At 40.6% G+C, this 23,586-nt stretch overlaps 1 protein-coding gene and 1 pseudogene across 1 annotated transcript in view; one reads left to right on the top strand and one right to left on the bottom strand.

Moving 5' to 3' along the window:
* Prkdc (protein kinase, DNA-activated, catalytic subunit) overlaps positions 1-23,586 on the bottom strand; it is a 200,364-nt gene that overhangs the window by 26,961 nt on the left and 149,817 nt on the right. Inside the window, exons 69-74 of the mRNA XM_032899802.1 lie at positions 21,801-21,987; positions 12,701-12,875; positions 10,671-10,864; positions 9,075-9,279; positions 8,385-8,530; positions 349-560 (exon numbers count right to left, since the gene is read on the bottom strand). Of these exons, the coding sequence (XP_032755693.1) occupies positions 349-560; positions 8,385-8,530; positions 9,075-9,279; positions 10,671-10,864; positions 12,701-12,875; positions 21,801-21,987 (1,119 nt within the window). The remainder of the gene's footprint in view (positions 1-348; positions 561-8,384; positions 8,531-9,074; positions 9,280-10,670; positions 10,865-12,700; positions 12,876-21,800; positions 21,988-23,586) is intronic.
* Positions 6,482-7,213, top strand: LOC116898605 (annotated as a pseudogene).

The raw sequence follows: 23,586 nt of genomic DNA, 5'->3' as shown, positions 1-23,586 counted from the left end.
TGATGACCTCTCTTCTCAGGTGACCATAGCTTGTACCAAATTTACAAAAACGAACCAACCAGGACGAGAACTGATTGCAAAAGTATCTCATGCTGTCTGTACTATTCAAAAGATTATTATTAAAAGATATTAGCTATGGGCATGAAGGCAAGCACTTAAGACAAACAGTATTTTCAAAAGGAGAGAAATTCAGTAACAAGTATCATTCAGAGAAAAACTAGCCTCAATAGATGTTGAAGAATTCCTATGCTTCATGAACAACTCAAATATAGGTACATGTTTTTCCTTTTGATCACCCCACATTTTTATACCCAATTCTATCTGATGAGCCCAATACCAAAACATTACCTCTCAACAAATGCTTTATTATTATGGCCAGAAGAAGTATTTTGAAAGGAGTAGCTTTCACTGCTTATTATAAAAGGGTAGATAATGGCCTGTGGGTAGTTATCAGCAATTTCTTCCACGGTATGCTGCACTGCAATAGCTTCCTCTTTGTCCAGTAAGGCCACCATGTGGCCGATCCAGCCAATGAACTGCCAGCAAGGAATGGATGAAATCTAAAATTCAGAAAAGTTTAGTTTGAAAATGAACAGAAATTTAATAATATTTGCATTAAGGTAAAAATATGTTCCATATGAAAAGACAAATATAAGTCTACTCTCTCTTACCTCTTTTTTGCTACGGGACTACTGGATTCAACCCAACATCTCCTGTTCATGTACACAAGTATCTTTTGATCAAAGAGTGGATCAGACTTGCTGTGGTGGTTTGAATGAGAATGACCCCCATACGCTCATTCATTTGAATGCTGATCCCCAGTTAGGGGAACTGTAGGTGAAGGATTAGGAAGTGTGACCTCGATGGAGGAGGTATGTTGGAATGGTCTTTGAGATTTCAGAAGACTTCCACTATTCACAGCGTGCCCCTGCCTACATCATGCCTATGCTCTAGGATGGAGCTCTCGGCTACTGCTCCCACGTCATGCCATGCCTGCCTGCTTGCAGTTGTGCTCCCCACTGTAATGCTCGTGGGTTCCAATCCTAACACTGGAAACTATCCCCAAACACTGTCTATTATAAGTTGCCTTGTACATGATGTCTTACCACAGGAATGTACAAGTAATAAAGACACTGGACAAACTTACAACATTCTCGTAACAGCTATACTTCATAGTATTCACTTAGTGCATTATCATGAACTTAGGATGTTTACATATATTTTATTTTAAAAAATGCTTAAAATAGAGATTTTTTTTTTAAATTCTTTTTTTTTTTTTGGAGCTGGGGACCGAACCCAGGGCCTTGCGCTTCCTAGGCAAGCGCTCTACCACTGAGCTAAATCCCCAACCCCTAAAATAGAGATTCTTATAAATATACCTCTGTAGTTATGCCATACACATGTAGAATAAGTTTCCAGAAATACAATTACAGTTTGAACAATAACTATAATATATACATATATAAATTATATATATTTAGAAAGTCTAAAAAGATTTTTCAGATTTCCATTTATAAACCTGTTTGACTACATTATACATTCTTTATAAACATTGGATAAAGTTTTTAATTTAATTTGATTTTTAACAAAAGGATCTCAATACATATCCCTGGCAAGCCTAGAAACTGCAAAGCAGACCAGGCTCTTCTCAAATTCTGCTTCCTGAATGCTGGGGTTTAATGCATTTAATGTGTGCCATCACAACCAGCCATAATAAACTTTCTGAAGTTATTTTCAATCTAGAATTAAAAGCTATATAATATGGGCTAGTGAGATGGCTCAGTTAAGGCACTTAACTGCCATGTCTCATAACTGGATTCAACCCCCAGCACTCACATGGTGTGTGAACAGGGCAAACCTCTGAAAGCTGTCTCCTGACCTTCACATGTACACTGTGGTACAAGTGTGTGCATATTCAAAATATCCAAAGAAGTGTAGTTAAAAAAAATTGAAGGGCTTCTTTTATGCTTGGAAATGCCTCCCATTCTTAGAAGTATTTTATCTTTTTAATTTTCTTAATTTCTTACGCAGCTTCAAATTTTCACCTCTCTGCAATTCTTACTAACGCTTGCTTCTGCTTTATACACTGAAAAGAAAAAAAAAGGGGGGGTGGGGGGCACTACTCTACTCAGAATCCACAGACTACAAAGGCACAGTTAAGAAGCCCGATAGCACCTTCCAGTATCGATCTGCGCCCAGAGCTGTGCTCAGACACAAAACCTGACTGCAGAGAGTTGGTCTACCAGAAGCACTCTCCCTCCTAAGCCAACAGCCCACAGGTGGGACCCCACTTTCTCCCCTTTGACTTTACAAAGAGAGACCCGCTGGGACTGGGCAGGGATCATGAGCCACAGGGCAGCCTAGGACAGGATCCTTCTGCTCCCCTTCTGCTTGCTCACTCCAAAAATCACAAGCTCAGAGGCCCACAGAAAGGACAAGCTCCAGTCAGAGACAGCAAGACCAACTAACAAAAGAGAAAACCAGATAGCAAGGCAAGTGCAAGAACCTAAGGAACAGAAAACGAGACTACTTGGCATCATCAGAACCCAGTTCTCCTACCTCAGCAAATACTGGATTTCCCAACACACGGGAAAAACAAGATTTGGATTTAAAATTACATCTCATGATGATAAGGAACTTCAAAAAGGATATAAATAACTCCCTTAAAGAAATACAGGAGAACACAGCTAAACAAGTAGAAGGTCATAAAGAGGAAACAGAAAAATCCCTTATAGAATTAAGGGAAAACAAACAAATAGGTGAAGGAATTGAATAAAACCACCCAGGAACTAAAAATGGAAATAGAAACAATAAAGAAATCACAAAGGGAGACAACCCTGGAGATAGAAAACCTAGGAAAGAGATCAGGAGTCATAGACACAAGCATCACCAACAGAATAAAACAGATTGGAGAGAGAATCTCAGTGGCAGAAGATACCATAGAAAAAATTGACAAAATAGTCAAAGAAAATGCAAAAAGCAAAAAAGTGCCTAACCCAAAGCATGCAGGAAATCCAGGACTCAATGAGAAGAACAAACCTAAGGATAACAGGTATAGAAGAGAAAGAAGATTCCCAACTTAAAGAACCAGTAACGGGCTGGGAATTTAGCTCAGCGGTAGAGCGCTTACCTAGGAAGTGCAAGGCCCGGGGTTCGGTCCCCAGCTCCAAAAAAAAAAAACCAAAAAAAAAAAAAAAAAAAAAAAAAAAAAAAAAAGAACCAGTAAATATCTTCAACAAAATTATAAAAGCAAATTTCCCTAACCTAAAGAAAGAGATGCCCATAAGCATACAAGAAGTCTACAGAACTCCAAATAAATTGGACCAGAAAAGAAACTCCTCCCGTCACATAATAGTCAAAACACCAAATGCACAAAACAAAGAAAGAATATTAAAAGCACTAAGGGAAAAAGGTCAAGTAACATATAAAGGCAGACCCATCAGAATTACACCAGACTTCTCAACAGAGACTATGTATGAAGCTAGAAGATCCTGGGCAGATGTCATACAGACCCTAAGAGAACACAAATGCCAACCCATGCTACTACATCCAGCAAAACTCCATAGATGGAGAAACCAAGATATTCCATGACAAACTCAAATTTAAACAGTATCTTCCACGAATCCAGCCCCCCAAAGAATAATAGATGGAAAACTCCAACACAAGGAGGAAAACTACACCCAAGAAAAAGCAAGAAAGTAATCTTCTTTCAATAAACCCAAAAGAAGATAGCCACACAAACATAATTTCACCTCTAACAACAAAAATAACAGGAAACAACAATCATTATTCCTTAATATCTGGTAACATCAATGGACTCAATTCCTCAATAAAAAGACATATATTAACAGACTGGATACATAAACAGGACCCCCAGCATTTTGCTGCATACAGGAAACGCATCGCAGTGACAAAGATAGACACTCCCTAAGAGTCAAGGGCTGGGAAAATTTTTTCCCAGCAAATGATACCAAGAAACAAGGTGGGGGAGCCATGCTAATATCAAATAAAATCGACTTTCAACCAAAAGTTATTAAAAAAGATAAGGGCACTTTATACTCAAAGGAAAAATCTACCAAGATGAACTCTCAATTCTGAACATCTATGCTCCAAATGCAAGGGTACCCACCTTCATAAAAGAAACTTTGCTAAAGCTCAAAGCATACACTGCACCACACACAGTAATAGTAGAGATTTCAACACCACTCTGATCAATGGACAGATCATGGAAACATAAACTAAACAGAGACACAGAGAAACTAACAGAAGTTATAAAGCAAATAGATTTAATAGATATTTATAGAACATTTCATCCTAAAACAGAAGAATATACCTTCTTCTCAGCACCTCATGGAACCTTCTCAAAAATTGACCATGTAATTGGTCACAAAACAGGCCTCAAAAGATACAAAGAGATTGAAATAATCCCATGCATCCTGTCAGATCACCATGGACTAACATTCAGTAACAACAAAAACAACAGAAAGTCCACAAACACATGGAAGCTAAACAATGTTCTATTCAACGACAACTTAGTCAATGAAGAAATAATAAAGAAATTAAAGACTTCTTAGAATTTAATGAAAAAAAAAAAAAAAAAAAAGGCACAGCATACCCAAACTTATGGGACACAATGAAAGCAGTACAAAGACGAATACTCATAGCTCTGAGTGACTCCAAAAAGAAATTGGAGAGAGCATACACTAATATCTTGACATAACATCTGAAAGCTCTAGAACAAAAAGAAGCAAATACACCCAAGAGGAGTACAAAGCAGGAAATACTCAAACTTAAGAGCTGAAATCAATCAAGTAGAAACAAAAAGGACTATACAAAGGATCAACAAAACCAGGAGGTGGTTCTTTGAGAAAAATCAATAAGATAGATAAACCCTTAGCCAGACTAACCAGGGGGCAGAGAGACTTAAGAAAGTCAAAAATGAAAGGGGAAACATCAAAACAGAATCTAAGGAAATTAAAAAAATAATCGGATAACTAAAAAAAAGCCTGTACTCAACAAATCTGGAAAGTCTGGAGGAAATGAATGGTTTTCTAGACATATACCAGGTACCAAACTTAAATCAGGATCAGATAAACCATCTAAACAGTCCCATAAAAAACTCAGGTGACAGTAGATGCTGGAGGGGATGTGGAGAAATAGGAACACTCCTCCATTGTTGGTGGGTTTGCAAGCTGGTACAACCACTCTGGAAATCAGCCTGGCGCTTCCTCAGAAAATTGGACATTGCACTACCTAAAGACCCAGCTATACCTCTCCTGGGTATATACCCAAAAGATCCTCCAATATATAATAAGGACACATGCTCCTTTATGTTCATAGCAGCCTTATTTATAATAGCCAGAAGCTGGAAAGAACCCAGATGCCCTTCAACAGAGGAATGGATACAGAAAATATGGTACATCTACACAATGGAATATTATTCAGCTATCAAAAACAATGACTACATGAAATTCTTAGGCAAATGGACAGAACTAGAAAATATCATTCTGAGTGAGATAACCCAGTCACAAAAGAACACACATGGTATGCATTCACTGATAAGCGGATATTAGCTCAAAAGATTGGAATACCTAAGAAAAAATTCACAGATCACCTGAAGCTCAAGAAGGAGAAAGACCAAAATGTGGATGCTTTGTTCCCTCTTTAAGGGAGAACAATATACCCACGGCAGGAAATTCAGGGACAAAGAGTGGAGCAGGGACTGAAGAAAAGGTCATCTAGAGGCTGTCCCACCTGGGGATCCAACCCAGACGCAGCCACCAAACCCCGGTCGCTATTGTTGATGCCAAGAAGTGCTTGCTGATGGGAGCCATATTCCAGTGTCTCCTGAGAGGCTCTGCCAGAGCCCTACTGATGTAGATGAGGATGGTTGTAGCTAGTAATTGGACTGAACAAGGGGACCCCAATGGAGATGTTAGAGAAAAGATTAAAGGACCTGAAGGGGTCCGCAACACCAGAGGAATAATAACAGTATCAACTAACCAGACCCCACCAGAGTTCCCAGGGACTAAACTGCCAACCAATGAGTACATATGGAGGGACCCATGGCTCCAGCCGCATATGTAGCAGATGATGGCATTGTCCTACATCAGTAGGAGGAAAAGCCCTTGGTCCTGTGAAGGCTCATTTCCTCAATGTAGGTTAATGCCATGATGTTGAGGTTGGAGTGGGTGGATGGGAGTGGGAGCATCCTCATATAAGCAGGGGGACAGGAGAGGGGATATGTGAGATGGAGGAAGGGGGAACATTTGAAATGTAAATATATAAAATACCCAAGAAAAATAAAATAAAAAAAAAAGTCCATTTTGGAAGAAATAAATTTGAAGAGAAAGGGCGGGGGGGTCTGACAGCGTAGGACCCACGTGCGTTTGGAGCAAAGTGAACTTGGGAGCGGCTGTCCTACCCTCTGTGAAATTGTCACATCTGAACATCTCAGTGCCTAGGTGGCCAGGACATCGCCATGCCTAAAGGACTGACAGAAAAAATAGTAGGACAGGAAAAAAAAAGTCATCCATCTGTAGAGTAGAAAAGCAGCTGTGTTACAAGTGTGTCTCACAAACAAGACAAGAAGGGAAGACTGAAGTCAGAGAGGGCCTCGCATCTCAAAAACTTATGGATAACAAGCTTCAGTGGTTTCACAGTCATCTGGATACAAAACCCCCCTGAGATATTCAAAGAAGGATGCCTGGGCATTACTTGAGAGGTATTCGGATTGGTTCAGCAGTGACCTGGAGCAGACTGAGTTACACAACAGCATCAAGGACAGGCAGGGGACGCGGCACCACTGCCAGGAGGCTGTCATCAAGCAGACTATGGAGCGGGAGCAGCAGCACTAGGAAGGCTATGGCTTTGATCCCAGACATTTTAGACTAATACTCTGCAGACTTTCCGGGAATGGGATTTTGATTAAAGAAATTGCCAAACATCAAAATGAGGAAACTTTGTGCTACTGATGCAGTTCCTAAGAAGTGCAAACAGAAAAATATTTTAAATATAGAAAGGGGTTTAGGAGAATTAGAACAGGGGAAACTGGAGACAGAACAGATGGGAAACTGGAACCAGCAAGTGACACGATGAAGAAATGACTGCAGTGCCTGTCAGCCCTCACTGAAATACGTGTGACGCCTCATGTCCTACTCACTGACTGTGGAAATAGTCATTTCTGTGTGGGCTGGTGAGATGGCTCAGCACGAGGTGGCTTGCAGCCAAGCATGACTGCCGAAGTTTGGTTCTGAGAACCCACGGGTTAAAGAGAACAGATGCTACAAGTTTTCTTCTAATGTTCGCATGCACACCATGGGAGGTGCGCATGTGCACACACACAAATAAAGTTTATTTTAGTAATTATCTGCAGAAAAAAAAGAGGCCTGATAGCATGGAGGACCCTCAGGGCTCAAAGAGGAAGACTGTTTTAAGATTTTGCTATATAGAGCTGGGAGATGGCTCTGAGTTCTGTTCCCAATTCCTACGGAAAAATGAGGTTCAGTAGTATGAACCTGTAATCCCCAGGGAGCTGGGGAGGCAGAGACAGGAGGAAATAGGGCAGAGGGACTTGCTGGCTAGTCAGTCTAGCTGAGTTGGCAAGTTCCAGGTGCAGGGAGAGAATCTGTCTCAAAAGACAATGTGGAGAGCAAGTGAGGAAGATACAGGGCACTGACTGACCTTTAGCCTGGGCACTCATGCACCCACACAAATACAATGACAACAAAGATCTTGATACATAAAGCAGCAAACTAGCAGTTAGTCCTTTCTGAACTCTTATTTTCAAGACAAAGCTTGGATCTATGTTTTAGTTATGAATCTGTAAAAGCAAGAAGGAACTTTTGAGATGGACCTGTTCTTTTATAGATGGGGCCTTCCCTAAATAGGTAGGTCCCAGAGGATAGGGGCACAGCCAGCACATGTATACCCAAGTGTTCCATGGAACAAGCTGCAGGGTGTTGTATGTGCATACATAAACCTCTAGATTCCCACTTAGCCCTTACCCTAGGCTAAATAAAAACTAAGCAGAAGATACCAAGAGATGTTATAGATTGCAGCTTCAGCAGTGTGGAGGGTAAAATTCCATATAAAGTCCCTATCTTGGTTCCAGAAATATTCTTCCTTCATTGATTTGGTTCTTTTTCAGATATAGTGTTCCTACTATACCCACAAAGGAAAATAGGTAAAAGTGGCATCACACATCTATAGTCCTCAGATGGAAACAGGGCAGAAGGTGAGACTCTGCATGCATGATGCAGCATGTGCAAAAACACAAAGGTAGGGAAAAAGGCCATAACGTACATCACACGCTGAGTCTATATATAAGTAAAAATGTGTCTTTAAGTCCTGAAAAGTTCTCTTCCACTCTCAAGGATACCAACCTCTTTTATTATTATGTTTAAGGTCTCTTCTGGATATTGTTCTATAATCTGAAGTAATCTAGGAAATTTCAGCCTGGCTTCAGAAGAGTTCAACTTTAACGCTCTCAACATTTTCTCCACCACAAGTGCTGGATATCCTTCCAGTTCTACAGAATCAAAGATAGCAAAGAAGGAAGCAATGGTTAATAGCACAAAAAGCATAAATGTGACAAATGATTTTCTTCCCTTTTTTGGCTTCTTTATTTAGTCTGTCACTGTTCCCTCTCCAATGCTTTCTTCCAGTCAAGAAATGTCATACACATGTTTGTTTAATCTTTCAGGAAGCAGTTTTTATCCTGTACTGACAGGACACAGTGGATGATGGTCCTGATTTTATTCCTAGAGCAAGAGGTAGACCACAGGAGCCTGCAAGTTACAAATGAGGACCCTTGCCATGCTAGCACCTGGGAGGTAGAACAAAATGAAAAGTTCAATGCCAGCCTGTGTTACATAGTCTGTAGAAGTTAAGGGATAAAATACATAGTTTCTACATACACTTCTCTAAAAGTTACCAGATGGTGGCTTAGCTCACCGGTGGAGTTCTTGCCTAACATTATCAAGGTTAGTTAAAATCCCAGAATTGCTGATAAATACAGCAGATTTTATTTAAATACAGGCCTGGAGATTCTACCATACATACAGAACACTAACCTGTACTTCTCTTCTGTGAGGCAGTGGATGCACTCTCTTCTACCTTTCGGAGTTGTTGGTCACAGAAACCTACCAGTGTCATATAAGCATGGGCCCTCTCAGCTGCAGCCTCATGGCCCCAGCAGGGAAGTTGGGTCTCCTCTTCAGCTGACTGCACAGCCATGGAGAGGTGATGGAATGCTCTCTGGTACAGACCTGAGATTACCTGGAATTGAGAATATGCAGGACTAGATCAATAACTTTGAAATAACACTGAGAAGTTAAGTATAGTGTGTACAGTCTCAACTGAAGCAAGAGGATTCTTTGGGACTATAAATTTGATGCTATACTAATCAATTGAGACCCCTTCTTAAATAAAATAAACACTGGAAGCTATGTTGTGGTGTGTGTGAGTGTCTGTCTGTGTGTGTGTGTGTGTGTGTGTGTGTGTGTGTGTGTGTGTGAGAGAGAGAGAGAGAGAGAGAGAGAGAGAGAGAGAGAGAGAGAGAGAGAGAGAGACTGAGACTGAGACTGTGTGTGCAAGGCAGTAAGTAACCCCAGTAAAATCCGGAATATAACTACAACCAGACAAACTAAAGAGAACATGCTAGTCAATCAGTGAGCCATAAATAAGAGCTGGACCAGGCTAAGGCACTGTGAACTCCACGGGATTCACAAAAATGACAAAAGCTGGTGCTATATGCTCATATCCTGCAAAGATGTCAGTGACACCGACAAGGAGAAAGACGGGACCCCGTGACAGCTCCGAGGCAGGACAGAAGGTGAAGAGGCTAACTACAAAAGGGGGAAAAGTTTGTTGTTTATCCCACAAGCTAGTGGAGAAACTATATCAATGGAAATTAGTGATAAAACTTCATATATAAAAGCTTGTTTTACAGATTTGTGTTACCAAGTTGGGTATGTAATCCCAGAAGTAGAATCTGTATGTAATGCAGAAGTAGAAGGTTTGTTCTAAGGCTCAAGTGGACCTGGTCTATGCAATTTGTTCCAGGACATCCAGAGCTACTTAGCAGGGGAAAAAAACCAAACAAACAACAACATAACAAAATCCCTATATTATTCAGGAAGGTGGCATTCAGGAAGGTGCTCAGTTAGTAGAGTGATTGCTTAGTTTACATGAACTCATGACTTCAGACACAGTACCATATAAACTGGCTGTGGTGGCACACACGCATAATCCAGCACATGGGAGGTATAGACAGTTCAAATCCATCTTTGGTTAGAAAGCAAATTTAAGACATGCTTGGAATACAGAAGACACTGGCTCAAATAAAAAACAAACCCTAACCAAAACAAACCAAAAAAAAAAAAAAAAAAAGGTTTAATTCAAATAACAAATAATCGGAAATACCTAGATTATTCAATTTTCCGTATAAGAAACTTGAAATCATACTTGTCGATTATTTCATTTTATTTCACGGTTTCATTTTAATTGTGTTTTTGAGACCAATTCTCACTCCCAAACACTAGGTTTACAACTGTGAGCCATTATACCTGCCTTTAAGCATAGTTTAAACTGACAGAAGAATACTCTCTCACTGAGGCTTTACTTTGTGCTCGGGGCACCAATAAAAGATACACAAGACAAGAACTTACCCTCTCTGTGTTCTCTGTATTAGATCCGGAAAGTGCAAAGATGGATTCCGTCTTACTTTGTTCAAGGCCAGACAGGCAGGCTGGCTCCCTGCTGAGAGCATCAGCCATGATCCTGCAACTTGTGCCCAAGAGGATGTTCTGGTCACAAGAGGCCTGAATGTTTTTATTTAAGTAGTTTGAAATATCACTTTCATCTGTTGCATTAAAAAGAAGATTTAAAAAAAAATGAGAAATTCATAGTCAGTAACTTCTTTTCTATTAAGACATTAACTGACATAAATCTTAGAAGTACAAGAACCTGGCTTCACTTTCTGATGAAAGATTACCTTAAACTCCCTGATTAATAGAAAATGTACTTTGTTAATGTTAAGGCCTGGGCAACTGCTGCCTGACTAGCCAGCCATTTTATGCTGTTATTAATATTACAACAAAACTTTCTCATATGCTGTTAATATTGTCACTAGGAAACTTTCTCATGTCTGGGTTGACTGCAGATTTTGTCACATTATGTGCTCTGATGCTCTTGGAAACCAATCACAATAGAGGTCCCCTAGAACTGCTTTGTATCGTTAACCCCAATAAGCTTGGACCAGAACCAAGTGCCCAGCAGTACTTCCTGTACCTATCTGTGACCTTTCATTGCTTTTGCTTTTACACGCTGCCTCTGGGATGGACCACAACATAAGAGACACCTGAACCAATATAAGAAGCTTTATTTGTCCCCAACCATTAGGAAAAGGGTAAGTGTAACACAAAGTCATGTGCCTAAGGAAGTGCCTATCCCTAAATCCTGACTGGTGGAATGACTTGGCACAGATGTTTGAGGATTTCAGGCTTAAAAGCTCTGTAGGATTCTGGCTTGGGGTCGAAGACGGCTCAGAGTCTGGTCTGCAGCTCTGATTGATTGATCAGTGTCAGAGTTAATGCTCAATAAACTATTCCTGTCTGACTGAGAGTGCTGTTCATGTGGTTTGTGAGGTGGCTCCTGGATCCCACAGCTAAAAATAAACCCTGATGCCCACTGTGTTAAAGTTTAAAAGCAGGAATAAACTTATTATTCTAGAATCATCCATCACATTTTATCAAATTCTTAGTTTTGTCTGTTGCAAAGAACAGAAAATGGCTGTTATTAAACAAGGACTGTAGTTCTGCTTCTGGCGACATGGTGCTGGGCAGGGAGCTCAGAGCTGCACCACCCAGTAGTGTGTCCACTAGAAAGCGCAGCAGCCAGGCCCAGTCAGGACCACTGCACCAGGCTGCTCAGCTTACACAACTCTATGTCTGTGCTCCAACTCTAGGACTGCTATTGTTGTGGGTACTCAATATTATTACTATTTACTGAGGAGCAAACCCAGAGCCTCAGACATGCCAGGCAATTGTACTCACAGTCTTAATATCAGTATAATGATTCAAGAAACCCTAGGACCATTTCTTACCTTTCCCATTTCTCCCTGCTTTGGGTTCTTTTGTTTGTTTGTTTTGTGAGACATTCTCCCAATATAGCACTGGCAGGTCTTGAAATTGTGGCAATTAGCCTGAGTTGGCTCCTCAGTGCTGGAATTATAGGTATGTACATGGAGGTTTTCTGTTCCTAGAGTAATGTGGAGAAAGTAGTCCTGTGGTGTACGCCTACAGGGCCTAAGGCAGTGTTCTCTCTGCAGCAGGCCCACTACGTACCTGAGGTGACTGGCAGTATGGTAAGAACCTCAGATCCAACACAGGCCTAAGGAAACTTTTCTTCTCTTATGCTTAGAGGCTAAAGGCCAAGTTAAGTATCAAAGAGAAAAGGTTTAATTTCCACTTTATTTTAAAGGTGAACATAACTCTAAATGCTGTGCTCTATATGAACCCCCTTGATCTGCACGATCTGCTCTCCACCTAAGACACGCAGTCGCTCTGTGGAATGCTTTACTGCTATCTATAACATACCTGGGGCAGATTTCACTCTCAGAGGAAGTAGCACAAAAATAGCTTTTAAGATAATATAAAATAGCATTCTCAAACTGATGCAGAAATAGCATCCTAATTACCCAACAGCGTGATGGTCTTGAGCATGGTGAGGACTTGTTCCTGAGGGCTCTGAGTGTGGCTCCGGCAGTGGTTCAGCTGGCAGAAGCTGTGCATCCACTGCACTCGCCAAGACTCTCTTATTTTTGATTCTTTATGCATTTCTTTCAGGAGTTTCATGGAAAGTGAGAAATTATTCTACATAAACAGAAGAATAAGAAAGAAAAGGTTCTGAGACATCTTGTTATGTAGCCAGAGGGGCTTCTTGTGCTTCTGGTAGCTCCTGTGAAGACACCATTACAGACACAACCTAGGTTTAAGAAAATTAGTCATTTAAAATTCATTGCATCTCCTTCCTTTAAGGCATGGGATGTGTGTATCAGGTGTGGAAGGTAAAATACCACCCACATCTGACCACTATAGAAAATTACTTTTTAAAAGTTTTTGGCTGTTTTCCTTGTTACATGGTACAACATGCCCTTGAATAGTCAATTCACTTCCTTAGCTGTACATTTTTAAAAAATCTATCCTACATGTAAGTGAGTATACATGGGTTGAAAGGTTTCAGGTCAGCCTCAGGTGTCATTTTTTAGATGCTGTTCACTGTCTCTTATGATACAAGGTCTCTTACAGATCTGGACTTTCCAGAGGAGGCTAGGCTAGCTAGCTGGCAAGTGAGCCTGAGAGATATGCTTGTTTCTAATGCCTCAGAACTGGGATTTAGAACCCATCACTTTGCATGGAAATTTAATTTCTAGGAAATTAAACCTATGTATATTAGAGCAAGTGCTTTATGAACTGTGTACATTATACATTTAAAGAATGTTTTACCATTTCTTATGAGGATATCTAAGTGTTTAGAGTACTGACACCAAACATTTAAATTCAAAGCATTTGTGCCAGCCCAAAGAGAAACTCTTTGCTTCTCAGTAGTCGTTACTTAGTCTCCACAGGGAGGGGCATTTTCTGTCTAAGTCCTAGCCTGGTTATTTCAAAACAATGATATTAGAAAATAATGAAGTCCTTCTGGTTTCCATTTGTATCCCAGAGCTAACCCTGTGCCACAGCTCTCCACAAAACAATCCCACCAGGAGAGAACTGGTCGCCCAGGAGTGCTGACACACACCTAAGATACAGGTGAGACCATCACTACTGCTCCAATACCTGGCCCAAGTGGGACATGGCAGGAACACACAGGAACTGTGGAATAGCCTGGGACAGGATCCTTCTGGTTTCTGTCTGCACTGTGGAGTGAACCCTGTGCCACAGCTCCCTACAACCCAATCCTGACCCAAGAGAGCTGCTCTCCCAGAAGTGCTAACACACCTAAGATCACAGGCACACAGGAGGGACAAGCTACAGTCAGAAACAACAAGACCAGCTAACACTAGAAACAACCAAATGGCAAGAGGCAAGTGCAAGAACCTAAGCAACAGAAACCAAGACTACTTGGCATCATCAGAATCCAGTTCCCGCACCACAGCAAGCCCTGAACACCCCAATACAGCAGAAAAAGCAAGATTTGGATTTAAAATCACATCTCATGATGATGATAGAGGATGTTAAGAAGGACATAAATAACTCCCTTTTGCCCTTAAAGAGGAAACACATAAATTCCTTAAAGAGTTATAGGAAAAGAGAACTAAACAGGTTAAGGAATTGAACACAACCATCTAGGATCTAAAAATGGAAATAAAACAATAAAGAAATCACAAAGGGAGACAATCCTAGAGATAGAAAGCCTAGGAAAGAGATCAAGAGTCATAGATGTAAGCATCACCAACATAATACAAGAGATAAAAGAGAGAATCTCAGGGACAGAAGATACCATAGAAAACATTGACAAAACTGTCAAAGATAATGTAAAACGCAAAAAGCTCCTAACCCAAAACATACAGGAAATCCAGGACACGATGAGAAGATCAAACCTAAGGATAACAGGTATAGAAGAGAACGAAGATTCCCAACTCAAAGGGCCAGTAAATATCGTCAACAAAATTATAGAAGGAAATTTCCCTAACCTAAAGAAAGAGATGCCCATGAACATACAAGAAGATTACAGAACTCCAAACAGATTGGACCAGAAAAGAAATTCCTTCCATAACATAATAGCCAAAATACCAAATGCACAAAACAAGAAAGAATATTAAAAGCAGTAAGGGAAAAAGGTCATGTAGCATATATAAAGGCAGACCTATCAGAATTACACCAGACTTCCACCAGAGACTATGAAAGCCAGATAGATGATCCTGGGCAGATATCATACAGACCCTAAGAGAACACAAATGCCAGCCCAGGCTACTATACCCATCGAAAGTCTAAATTACCATAGACAGAGAAACAAAGATATCCATGGTAAAAACCAAATTTAAACAATGTCTTTCCACAAATCCAGCCCTACAAAGGATAATAGATGGAAAACTCCAACACAAGGAGGGAAACTACACCCCCAAAAAAGCAAGAAAGTAATCTTCTTTCAACAAACCCAAAAGAAGGTATCCACACGAACATAATTCCACCTCCAACAACAAAAATAACTGGAAGCAACAATCACTAGTCCTTGATACCTTTTACCATCAATGGACTCCATTCCCCAATGAAAAGGCATAGACTAACAGACTATAGATGGAAAATATCCAACATGTACAAAGAACTCAAGTTAGACTGCAGAAAACCAAATAACCCTATATAAAAATGGGGTGCAGTGCTAAACAAAGAATTCTCAACTGAGGAATCTTGAATGGTTGAGAAACACCTAAAGAAATGTTCAATATCCTCATTCATCAGGGAAATGCAAATCAAAATAAACCTGAGATTCTACCTCACACCAGTCAGAATGTCTAAGATCAAAAACTCAGGTGACAGCAGATGCTGGTGAAGATGTGGGGAAGGAGGAACACTTCTTCAGTGTTGGTGGGATTGCAAACTGATACAACTAATCTGGAAATCAGTCTAGCAGTTCCTCACAAAACTGTTATAGCACTATCTGAGCTCCCAGCTATACCACTGCTGGGCATATACCCAAAAGATGCTCCAACATATAACAAGGACACATGCTCCACTATGTTCATAGCAGCCTTATTTATAATAAACAGAAGCTGGACAGAATCCAGATGTCCTTCAATAGATTGATGGATACAGAAAATGTGGTACATCTACACAATGGAGTACTACTCAGCTATTAAAAACAACGACTTCATGAAATTCCTAGGCATATGGATGGAACTAGAAAATATCATCCTGAGTAGGTAACCCAATCTCTCTCTCTCTCTCTCTCTCTCTCTCTCTCTCTCTCTCTCTCTCTCTCTCTCTCTCTCACACACACACACACACACAAAGTATGGTATGCGTCACTGATAAGTTATATTAGGCAAAAAGCTTGGAATACCCACAATTTAGTTCACAGAGTATATGAGGGTCAAGAAGAAGGAAGACCAAAATATGGATGCTTCAGTCCTACTTAGAAAGGGGAACAAAATAAACATGGGAGGTAGAGTAGAGGGTAGGAGGAAGTTGGGAGGAAGACAGGACAGGGAGGGGAAGAGAAGGCGCAGGATCACGTATGGGAAGAGACAGGGGTGGGGTGCAGAGAAGTACAGAGGATCAGGAAACTGAACAGAGGTGGGTAACAAAGTGGGGTAGTCACCAGAAAATCCCAGAGGCCAGGAAAGCAAGAAGTTTCCGGGGATGACACTAGCTGAAATAGCCAACGATAGGGAGAGAACCTGTAGAGACCATACTGAGAAGTTACACACAGACCCCGGTTGAGGGATGGGGCCACCCAGCCATCTCCAAAATTTTAACCCAGAATAACTCCTGTCTAAAGGAAATACAGGGACAAAGAGTAGAGCAGAGACAGAAGGAAAGGAATCCTTTCCCATCCCATCTACAGACAAGAAGTGCTTGCTGAGAGGAGCCTGATACAGCTGTCTCCTGAGATGCTCTGCCACAGCCTGACAGATGCTGATGCTTGCAGCCAACCATGGGACTGACCACAGGGACCCCAATAGAGGTGCTAGGGGAAGGACTGTAGGAGCTGAAGGGGTTTGCAACTCCATAGGAAGAACAACAACATTAACCAACCAGAACCCCCTACCCCCCAACCCCCGCTCATCTAACCAGTGCTGAGATTGCATATGCTAGCCTGCCTGGTTTGGAGAAATGTCTACCAATTTTTTTTGCCCATTTTAAAATTTGGGGAGACCATTACAGAAAACTATAACCAATCAAAATTCACAGTTATGAAGCCAAATCCATTGGGTACATATATAACAAAAGTCTTGCACTTAAGGTTCAGGAAACTGTTGTGGAAGAAGGGGCAGAAAGAATGTAAGAGTCAGAGAAACAGAGCTTGCTGTAAGATCATATCGCTTAGGAACCTCAGAAGCTATAGCCAGCGTCAGAAGCTAAATCCCCTTCCATATGGTTGATCAGGGTTGTCCGAGTAAGGGCCACCACAATACCGACTCCTGATGGATGCCTCTAAGAGGTCGAAGGTAAACCTCTACTTTTGAAGACCCTGAACATTTAGGACATTAGAAAACTTGTGCTGATCTGACCTAAACGTCTTCTTCCCGTAGTCTAGCTTTCACATGGTAGCTTAAAGTACTATGCAGACTGCATGGGAGGGAAACAATAGTCTTATCCAGCTCCTACACCCATGAGCCACAATGATCAGCATGGAAGGCGTCTTTAGAGTGCAGTAAGTGAGATTCGCATGTTGGTGGTAACCAGTAACTGTTTAACTGGACTTAAGGCACACTCAACAGGAGGGAAACCATGCCTGGTATTGGAAACCTTGATAACTTCCCATGGCTAATGAGGTCTTGGATCTTGGATCTATTGTCACTTTTCTAGACCATTTTAAGTCCTTACCACCTTTATATCTTACCTTTACACCCACAAATATGTATATCTAAGCCTCATTGAAGAAGTTTCTCTTTATAGAAATGGAGACAGACCATCAAAGAAAATCACAATTAGATTCAATTCACATGTCAAATGAACGCGGAAAGCCCTGAGCCCATGGATACATAAATATCATAAATCCTACATAGTTCAGAATAGAGCTAGACTGTCACAGAGTCTGTCGTGAAACAGTCACTTTTAAAAAATGACTGCATAAACATGACTGGAATGACAACAATGTGAATCGACGTATTAATGTGAAAGGGGGGTAACTGCATGAAGCCCACCACCCCTAGACAAAGAACTAAAGGTAACTAATGTTTTGGGAGAAGAGAATCTGGGAGGGGCTGGAGTGAGAAAAGGGAAGAGGAAAATATGTTTGTACTTTATTTATAAATATATATTTTTTAAAAAATTTGTTTTTAAAACCCTGTTCAGTTATAAAGCATTGTACCTCTCTCATTCAGACAGGGTCTTATGAAATCCTTACTGGCTTGGAAGTCACTGGATAGTTGAGGCTAACACTGAACTTCTGGTTCTGCCTCCATCAAAGTGTTGGGATTGCACCATGCTAAATTTCATGGAATTCTGGGGCTGGCTTCATGCATGATAGGCAAGTACAGTATTAGAACTACATCCTCAGTTTGTTTTGAGGCAAAGATCCTTCTGTATTGACCAGGCTGGTCTTGGACTCAGGATCCTCTTGCCTAGGGCCCCATTACTGGAATTACAGTTGTGAGCTACAATACCCGTCTATGAAACATTCTACATATACGGAGAATAGTGTACCTTATGAGATATACAATCTGAAACCATCCTGTCAAATTACATGTATTATTTTTCCATTCTCATAAAGCATGTATTTTATTTATGTTTATTTAGCTGGAAGTTTCTTTTCCTTCCCTTTCATTGTTACACATTTCCAATGTAATCAGCATGCATGATATCCAAACCCCTCAGTGCAATCTCCAGTCTTCATGTACACCTGTGTGGGACATGCTTTACCCTAAACCTGTCCTCAAGAGGCTCTAGCCTCTCAATTCAGAGCAAGTTCTGCAATTCAAATGCCCCTTCTGTAAATATCCCTGTCTCAGTACTGGGATGTCACTCTTCATCTGCCTGCCTTGTTTAGAATGGAGCTAGGAGGACAGTGCTGTCTTTTCCCTGATAATTTGAGAGACAGTTATCCTCAGCTTATTCAGCAGGCCCTCACCAAATTCTTAAATTCAAGCCATCCTGTTCTAACCATCTGCTTCCCCCATACTACATTTCTGCTTGTTATTGTTTCTGTCCATGTCTAGATAATAAATCAGCATTTCACATTCTCCTAACACACTCAGCTTGTCAGCATTTCTGTATGTTCCATTGGCTGGGAAACCAGGCTCTGTCTAACTCATGTGCTTACTTGCTCTTCTCCTGCACTAGGGTTCAGTGCCATTACATTACATTGTTTGAAGATAGCTCAGTAGGTTGTGTGGACAATGGTCTCCACCATGATTCTAAGTCCTTTCCAGTATCCTCCACAGTTGTTCTCATAGCCTCCTGGCTTTGATTAGCTCCTTCTCGAGTATCCCTGTTCACTCTTAGCAGATGCTCATTCTTCCTCTACAGTTTAGTAAAGCAAATGCATCCATGCTGAGGCTGCACTGTGAACTCTATAAGGTACCTCACTTCAGCAATCCCTCTTCCTGTTTTCAACCCATCATTTCCCCTACGCCTCATTACGTGCCTCTAAGATGCTCTTTTTCTTTAGACCTTGTTCCTCACAAACGTCTTTTTCTGCTTCTCATCTACCTGCCCAGAGATTCCTTCAGTGATACACAGGTGTGGTGGTTTGAATACGCTTGGCCCATAGGGAATGGTAATGTTGGAAAGTGTGGCCCTGTTGGAGGAAGTGTGTCACTGTCGGGGTGGGCTTTGAGACCCTCCTTCTAGATGCTTGCAAGACAGTCTTCTCCTGTTTGCCTTTGGAATAAGATGAAGAACTCTCAGGAGGCTGCACCATGTCTGCCTGGAAGCTGTCATTTTCCCTCCTTGGTGATAATGGACTGAACTTCTGAATCTGTAAGCCAGCCCCAATTAAATGCTGTCCTTCATAAGACTTGCCTTGGTCATGTTGTCTGTTCATAGCAATGAAATCCTAATTAAGACAGCAGGCAACAGTTTCCTGCAGAAGGACTGATTTTTCATGGACTCTGTCTTCTCTCCACCCTGCTCTCTAAGTTACCAGCATCCCAGTCAGTACAGCACAGCACCTGCTAACTTTCTGTCCTTCTCCAAAGTTTCTCATTACAATGACATGGTGTTGTGAAGCTGATATCCAACTACCTGGTCCTGGGGCTTCTTACAGGGCTCTCACAGCTTGGAAGAACCAAAACCCTAACCTGGAGACCGAGGGTTCAAGCTTATTCCTAGGTTTCACATGTTATTCCTTCTGTCCTATTTCCTAGTACTCCTCATAGGACAGAGACCATCTTTTTCCTTATTAGTGAGGCACAGGAACTCCCCTTTACCCCAGTTCACCACCCCTACACTATACTAAATTCTTAAACTCAAGTAAATCCTGTTGTGACCGCTTGCCTTTCGTTTCCAATTAGACATAATTTCCAAAAGATTTTCTCTGTTCCCAAGAATAAAATGCCTTACCAGCAGTTCTTCTTTTGTTTTTTTTTTTTTTTTTTTTTTTTTTTTTCCCGGAGCTGGGGACCGAACCCAGGGCCTTGCGCTCGATAGGCAAGCGCTCTACCGCTGAGCCAAATCCCCAACCCCCTTACCAGCAGTTCTTATTCTTCAGTTCTTATCACCAAGTCAGAACCGTTCATCTGTGGCTCCACAAAGCACCTTCTGGTATATAGTGAAGGGCTTGGCAATAAAAAGAATCAAAACCCAAATTGTGCATTCATTGCTTCTATAAATAAGGTAATGAAGGTTTCCTGGGACCCTTAGGCTTGCATTATTATTTTTCTCTGTATCCCTAATGTTATTGGTATTGCTAGTCATGCATTTCCCTGCAAAAATACTGTCTAAAAATGCTAACGAAAAGCAAGTATCACACAGAGGATTCCAGTTATCTTAGTGTTCCTTACAAGATCGTGTACTCATTCTATTTCCTCCTCCTTCTTGTCTTGTTGAACTCTACCCCAGCCTCTCCAGCTGGGCAGCAGTAGGAAGCCTTTATTGCCCATCCCTGGAGGACTTTATTGCCCATCCCTGAGGACTGGGACTCTGGCCTTTGGCTATTTAGAGGTTTGGATATACTTCTCTTTCTGTAGTCAGAGCCAAGCTAGGCCCTGGAAGACAACAATGAAGGCTTCTGTAAGGAAGGTGTTGGCTTTCTTTCCCCTGAAGGTGTCAAAGGGAAACTGCTTTTAATCAAGGAAGAGCTGTTGTGAAGGAGTATGGTGACATATTAGTAGCCATTTCCAACTCTCAGGGTTAGCCTGCCATTGCCAGGACTACTATGTGTCAAGTAGCATAAAAAGCAATGCAGGGCGGAGAGCTGAGGGAGCCCACTGAGGAAGAAAGTAACTGAGATATGCCTAATGCCAGTCTTTCAGATGGCTTCGTAAATAGTGCGACTCATAAGTTTATTTTCTTCTTGAAGCTGCTCTTAACATATCACAAAGAAAAGAATATATAAATGAACATTTAAACTGATAAAATAGAATGGTTAACTATTTTTAGTAGACTGAGGGTTACAAAGAAGGTTTATGATAGTAGTTAACAAACGGTATTAAAATAACAAGCTGAATATATTAAAATGTAGTTAATATTTTAATAGATATATAATTTTCAAGCAACATAAGCACAATATCTTATTATCAAATGCCATCTACAAAACCCTACAAAATCTGTAACTGTCAGGGATTCATTTTTCTAAATGATATAAATCTGGCATCACATTTATTTGCTTTTAAATAAAAGAAAATAAACTTTTTAAATGATAAATAGGTTTCTAATAAACTTATTTTGAGGCTTTGTGGGTAATTTATAGCTTTCTTCATACTTATTTAGTTTCCAACTGTGATATATGGTACGCAGGGCCGTGGTAGGTAGTTCTACCACTGAGCTACATCCTAGCTTACAAAATTACTTCCCTATAAAGAGAATACGATCAATCAGTTATTTTAAAGCTCATGTTTTAGAGAAAAGTTTAGAGAAGAGGTAGTTCAGGGCGCTCCGAGGAGCCACAGAAGAGCACAGAAGGGGGTATACCTGCTTCCAGGAGCTTTCTATCATCTTCATCTTCATGGTGAATCTGCAGCTCTGAAGGATGTGATGAGCGTCTTCCTTTGGCTCGGACCCTTCCCTGGCAAAGGAATCTTCATCCTCATCCACACTCATACTGTGATCTCCTGGAGAAACAGTCAGTCTCTCCTCTATCTTACTGAGAAAAAAGCAGCTACACAAAACAAGAAGAAATAAACTGCAATGTCAGAGTCATGGAAGCTACCTGATGTCCAAGAAGAGACTGCAGCAACACACCATGGAACTGGACAGGTATTGAAGTTTCACTTGTCTTACAGTATAAATATACACAGAAGGGATTAGATTTCTCCCCATCTAATAAATACACTCTTGAAAGATTACTAGTATAGTTTAACAGACTTTTCTAGATTTTAATCAGTGTGTCCAGTTCCCTAAAATAAAGCATTTAAATTTTATTGTTTCTCTCTAAATGGGTAGTACACGTTGTCTGAGTTAAAAAGCCATTTATGAAACTGCATCGCCAATCTAAGGTCCTATTTCAAGAGATAAAAATGTAAAGTAACGAAGAGGTTATAAACAATCACTGATGAGTCTGGACATGGTAGTACATATATGTAATCTCAAATGAGGAGAGGTAGGCAGGAGAATCAGCTCAAGTCTGAGGAGAGCTGGTATGCACAGTGAGTCCTCAGTCACTGTGTCACACAGTGAGATTCTGCAAATAGGTATGCCTCAAGTTAGATTTTCCTGCACATGCAGCTTACATTTTTTTAATTATTCTCCATCCTTGGGGATTTTTTTAGATACTCAAAATAATTATTTTTCAATATATAGTCTTGGTTGGTCTTGAACTTGATATGTAGACTATTTGATTGGAACCAAATTTACAAAGTTCTTATTCCTTCTACCTCCTGAATGTTGGGATTGTAGGTATGAGCTACTGTGTAAATAAATTTTAATTTATATACAATTTTATACAAATACATATAAATCTAAGATTATATATAAGTTTACATATATACATTATAGTTATATTTACATCTATGATTTTTTAAGTGACATATTTTACATCACTAACAGTAGTAGTAGCAAAGAGGTATAACATACAAAGTTTTTCCCTAATCAACAATTAAATAATCTCCAGTGTTCATCTAGGTTCTAACTTTTTTCTTCGTTCTTCTCCTTCTTCCTGTCACTTTTGAGGGAGCTGGGGGTCTTGTTATATTATTCAAACTGGTCTCAAAGTTTTAGACTCAAGTAATCTTGCATTTCAGCTGCTTAAATAACTACAAGTACATGTATGTGCCAGGACAACAGCTTTCTCTAAGTTCTTAGAGATATTTTAGTCAGATAAACTAGTGTGCCTCTTACCTGCTTGCCTTTTCCTTTCTTTTCTGGAAACTAAGACATCAGTGTTTCCCACCATGGATCTGATTCTATTCTTGTCACACTACTCAGCACTCCTGCTCAGCACTCCTGGCCCCAAACCACTTCATCCTGCCCCTCATCCCCAAAAGCTATTACTATTTTTAATCTTTCACTGCTTTAAATCACATTTAAAACAATTATAAACAACAAATTACAAAATTGGCACTTGATCACAGATCAGATAGGGAGGAGTGGGCTCACATGAGATGGAGAAGAAATTAGTCCAATTTCTCATATTAGAGGGGACAGACATGTAGGAGTTTTACTATCCTGGGGAGCACAGGGCTTGAAAGAGAACTGCCTTTCCCAGTAACAGTTTTGACTTTGGGATGCCATGGGGCAATGTGGGGATCCTAGGCCTGTG

Source organism: Rattus rattus, chromosome 4, assembly GCF_011064425.1.
Source record: "Rattus rattus isolate New Zealand chromosome 4, Rrattus_CSIRO_v1, whole genome shotgun sequence".
Classification (NCBI taxonomy): Eukaryota; Metazoa; Chordata; class Mammalia; order Rodentia; family Muridae; genus Rattus; species Rattus rattus.
Note: the sequence above shows the minus strand (reverse complement) of the source record. Positions and strands in the feature narration are given on the sequence as shown.